At 39.3% G+C, this 4,547-nt stretch overlaps 1 protein-coding gene across 2 annotated transcripts in view; it reads left to right on the top strand.

The window, feature by feature from the left end:
• Positions 1-226: 226 nt before the first annotated feature.
• zdhhc3a (zinc finger DHHC-type palmitoyltransferase 3a) overlaps positions 227-4,547 on the top strand; it is a 31,017-nt gene continuing 26,696 nt past the window's right edge. For both annotated transcript variants that reach the window (XM_015043564.1, XM_015043565.1), the window contains exons 1-3: positions 227-315; positions 1,989-2,421; positions 2,528-2,652. In XM_015043564.1, the coding sequence (XP_014899050.1) occupies positions 2,062-2,421; positions 2,528-2,652 (485 nt within the window). In that variant the 5' untranslated portion in view covers positions 227-315; positions 1,989-2,061. The remainder of the gene's footprint in view (positions 316-1,988; positions 2,422-2,527; positions 2,653-4,547) is intronic.

Below are 4,547 nucleotides of genomic sequence, written 5' to 3'. Positions count from 1 at the left end.
AAACATAAAATAAATAAAGCAGTTATTACATTTTTAAAGGAAACAGGATTATTTATAAGAATTTAGGAGATACTCTGGTCCACACTCCAGCATAGTAGATGGCGATAATACATCTTAACGTTAGATGTCACCCGCCAGTAAAATCAGAAGAAGAAAATCAGAAGAAGAAGAAGAAGAAGAAGAAGAAGAAGAAGATGATGATGATGATGATGATGATGATGATGATGATGATGATGCAGACGGTGAAGGAGGGGAGGGGGCTACCACAGCAGCAGGAGCAGGGGAGGAAGCGAGTGGAGGATGCTTATCTTCAAGGTGAGCTAATGTGAAATACAGGAAGGCTTACTGTTCCGTAAAGACAACAATACCGCTTCTGGGTGTCTTCCGCGTTAGAGGTAAAAGAAAGGAGACCGTATCAGAAATAAACACTAATACGGACATTTAAATGGTCCCTTTTTAGCTGATTGGCTAGCATTAGCTAGATGGAATGAGGTGACTTTCGGCTCGGTTTGGACTCTTGAAATGCAACAAAGTCCATGTTAAACTTGCTTTAAGTCAGCGTTTACTGTACGTGCCAATGTTGACATGACCAGTAATTACATTTTCATTCTTATCTGAAGTTGACTGTGTTAGCTTGTATATAGCACCAACAGAGACACATTGGCGCATGTCGAAAGCTGGGAATCAATGACCCACTTTACTTCCTGTAACAGGAGGGAAAAAATTCATATTGCGCTACCAGTAACATCTTCTGCTCGTTTGTTTACCGCTTGTACTGGAAAATCCAGTATCTATCTCTTGTCTGTTTCAGCTTCAGATGATGCTTTTCCCGATTTTAATACTAGAGAACTGAGTTATGGACAGGAACATGCATCAGAAATATGAATATTACAAGTAAAAGCTTTGATTCAAAGCAACGTCCATGCATGTTCTCTGAGAAGGAGCTGCAAACCAAACGATTCTATCTAAAACAGCAATAAAATCGAAAATGACGCCAATATTTTGTGGGTAGGTGGTCAACGGTTGAGAAATGCTGGATCATTTCTGTTTATGGTGAAATCCTTGATGTTTTGCCATTATTGTGTAGTCTAATATTGCTAGTGGGACTTATTAATCTTGATTTTTATTGATGGTCGGCATGTTTTTTCAAACAAGAAAACTTCTGAAACAATATTCAGTTCATCACTGAAATAACATCAGATTTCTCCATATACATGTACAGTGAATCCAATCCAATCATGTAGACATCTTGAAAATCTGCTATAGAGCTTGGCAGTTTGGTCAAAATCCAATCATGATGAAATGTTTTGCATCAGTTGAGTACGATACAAAACAAACAACTGTTTGTGTCAATCTTTTGTCACTGTTTACTGGAGGAGATATAAAAAATATCAGGTTATTTTTTATTTTAAATATAGATTTTTTTTTTTCTTTAAAAGATAAACATTACATTGAACTTTATACATCTGCTTTGGCTTAATAAAAGAAGTTAGCTTAACTTAAATTAAAATCTTCAGGGAAACATGGGGGGGGGAAAAAGAAACCAATAAGATGGACATTGTCTGTCTTTGGAAAGAAAATAAATCGCAGTTCTTTATAGCCTCCAATCAAATTTCTGTGTGGCTCTTTTCCAGCCACATGATTGGTTCAGCCCAGTGCAACTCTTGTCGTAATTGGCTCTTTATCTTTTAGGTCTATGTCGACCTTTATTGTACAGCTCTAGTTTATTACTAGTCTATTAATCGAGTTATTAAATATGAAGTCAAGTTCAGTTTTCTATTGAAATTGCTAGGTGTGTCCTGATACAACTTTATCCACTTCCGATACAATACTGGTATCGTAGCTTTGAGAATTGGCCTATACTAATATTGACTCGATACGATATCAGCACAAATTGTACATATTTATATTCCTCATTGTGAATCTGTCTTTTATGTAATATTTTGCCCCTTGCTTCTTCCTGACCTCTGAGCCCTTTTGCCCCCCAGCATGTGATGACTGATGCCTGAAGGTTGAGAGGCTGTGGCAGCAGGACATGCGAGCATCCAGCTTCAATGAAGGATGAAGAGCCCGGTGCACAGATGCAGGGACGTGGAGCACGGCCGCGGGCAGGCCGGGGCTGGGACTGGGGACGGGGCCAGTGGAGGGTCCAACTGCCTACAACCTGAACAGCGCATCCCTATCTCCAAAGACGTCATCACTTCCTCCTCTTCCTCAGCCTTGTGGTTCATCAGGGACACCTGCGGCATCGTGTGCGCCATTATAACGTGGCTGCTGGTGTTTTACGCTGAGTTTGTGGTGCTGTTTGTCATGCTGGTGCCCTCCAAGAATCTCACTTACAGCATTGTGAACGGGACCTTGTTCAATACTTTGGCCTTTCTAGCCCTCGCCTCACACCTCAGGGCCATGTGCACTGACCCTGTATGTATGCTGAGATGGATTTGTTTCTGTTACTGTTCAGACTTTTCTTTCTTCCTTCTATAGTCCTGGGCCCTAAGATGTTTGTAAATGATTTGTTTTGTGCCAGGGGGCCGTGCCAAAAGGGAACGCCACTAAGGAATACATAGAAAGCCTTCAGTTGAAACCAGGTCAGGTGGTCTACAAATGTCCCAAGTGCTGCAGCATCAAGCCTGACCGAGCACACCACTGCAGGTGAGGGAACGGCTGCAGCTGTTCACTCAGGCTGTCCGTACAGCTTCACATGAGAAAATGATTTAGATTAATATAGATAGAAACCTTCAGCTTTTCCTAATTTTATAATCGGTTGACTAGAATTATCTTTAGTACTTTGTGAAGAATTGAGTTCTACCCTTTAGGATCAAGATTTGCATCTTTTATATACGGGTGCACCAAACTTTAACATTCAACAAAGTTGAAAATAACTTCCATATGTCTATGTACAGCCACATTCAATACATTTGAATGTTAGTAGAGTTTCTGAAATAAATGAACATTTCAGAAAGTGAAACACATTTCATAGATTAACTCCAGTGACGGAGCTTAACTTTTTTTGTTAGTGGCCCGAGGGAAACCAAGGCCACAGATGAGAATGACCATGAGTTTACACAATAAATAAAAAATGTAAATGATAAATAGAAGTTCTATATTTATAGGATATTTTTTAAAACATTTATCCTTGGTGTTCTACTTTCCCTAATGAGATGAATTGCTGTGGCAGAAGCTTCAACAGGCCCTTCATGCTCAGATCCCTCTGGCTCAGTTGGAATAACTCTGCAATGAAGACGGGGCCAAAATTCCTGCCCAGCCAGTTTTTTCAGTCATGGCAGTTGTTGCTAAAGGAAAGACAGCCACTTATTAGGTTTAGGATGTAATTACTTTCACAGAGTTAGCTTGATTAGTATGGCTTTTATCCTTTTATAAATCACAGCTTAAAAACTCTACTCTGAATTTACTCAAGTAATCTACTGTAAGTCTCATATTAAAATCCAAAGGAAGAAATCTGTAAGGAGGAAAAATACTGCTTTTACTGCATTGCATCATAAATTCCAGGTTATTTTAGACTTCAGACAATTTAAAATTGCACTATTTGTAAATAATATTTTTTTTATTTAACATTTGTTAAAATTGTATATGTCGTGACAGTATTGTATGAGATTGGGCATCTGTAGCATAATGGAGCTCCCTGTGGTCCTAATGGTATCTACAGAAACACCCAAAAACCAGTCAGAGCCAGCTTAGGAGCTTAGCGCTGTCAATCAAGCTCCTGCAAGGGAGGAGCTCATCTACAGCTCCCCCCTCACAACATAGCCTGTTATGAATGCTAAGGTTTGTTAGCATGGCCACCAGTGACGGTGGAAAAACAGTTTTATTGTAACGCTGAATTGTTTCTCTGCCTTTAGCACATTGAGCAGCGCATACACAAGGTTAATTGACAGTGCCAAGTCCCTCCTCCTGGCTCTGGTTGTTTCTGCAGCTGGCAGAGAAGAGGTGGAGGACATCAAATTTTTTTATTTTATAACAAAATATGATTTTTGTAAAAAAAAAATGTTAAATAAAAAACACTTTTTACTATTTTTCATATTTTTGTGAGTCAGTCTAGTTTAGTAACTATTTGAATTTATTGATATTTTATAATCTAAGTGAGTTATGCTCGAAGCTCGTTTACTGATGGATAAATATGCTCCCCGTTTTTCTTCTTGAAATATGCAAATAACTAAAGCTTCTTATGTTGGTAGAAAGACGAAGGACAGGCAGTTTACATACCAATTGTAGTTAACTAAACAAAGAACCAGGTAGCTGCAGACTTGATGTAGGATGGGATTTGAGTCTCTTGTAGTCTGATTAAAGGCTGTTGGATATCTGCAGCACTGTTTGCTTCATGCTGCTGCTGTTTCAGATAGAAAGTTGTGGTTGAAACTGTAGACTGGTTCACAGTTCTAAGGCTGAACCATTTCGAGAGTGGGAAGCAAAATACTCCAAACCACCCTGCTTTATATTTAGTCCCTCAGCTAACAGCTCACAAACAGCGGAGGAACACTTTGAGGCATTCAGCCTCCTCAGTTTTATGCTCACGGTGTTGAAGTGTG

This window comes from Poecilia latipinna, unplaced genomic scaffold (genome assembly GCF_001443285.1).
Source record: "Poecilia latipinna isolate Pla-1442-1.1 unplaced genomic scaffold, P_latipinna-1.0 Scaffold639, whole genome shotgun sequence".
Lineage (NCBI taxonomy): Eukaryota > Metazoa > Chordata > Actinopteri > Cyprinodontiformes > Poeciliidae > Poecilia > Poecilia latipinna.
The sequence above is the reverse complement of the archived record's forward strand: the minus strand, read 5'-3'. Positions and strand labels throughout refer to the sequence as shown.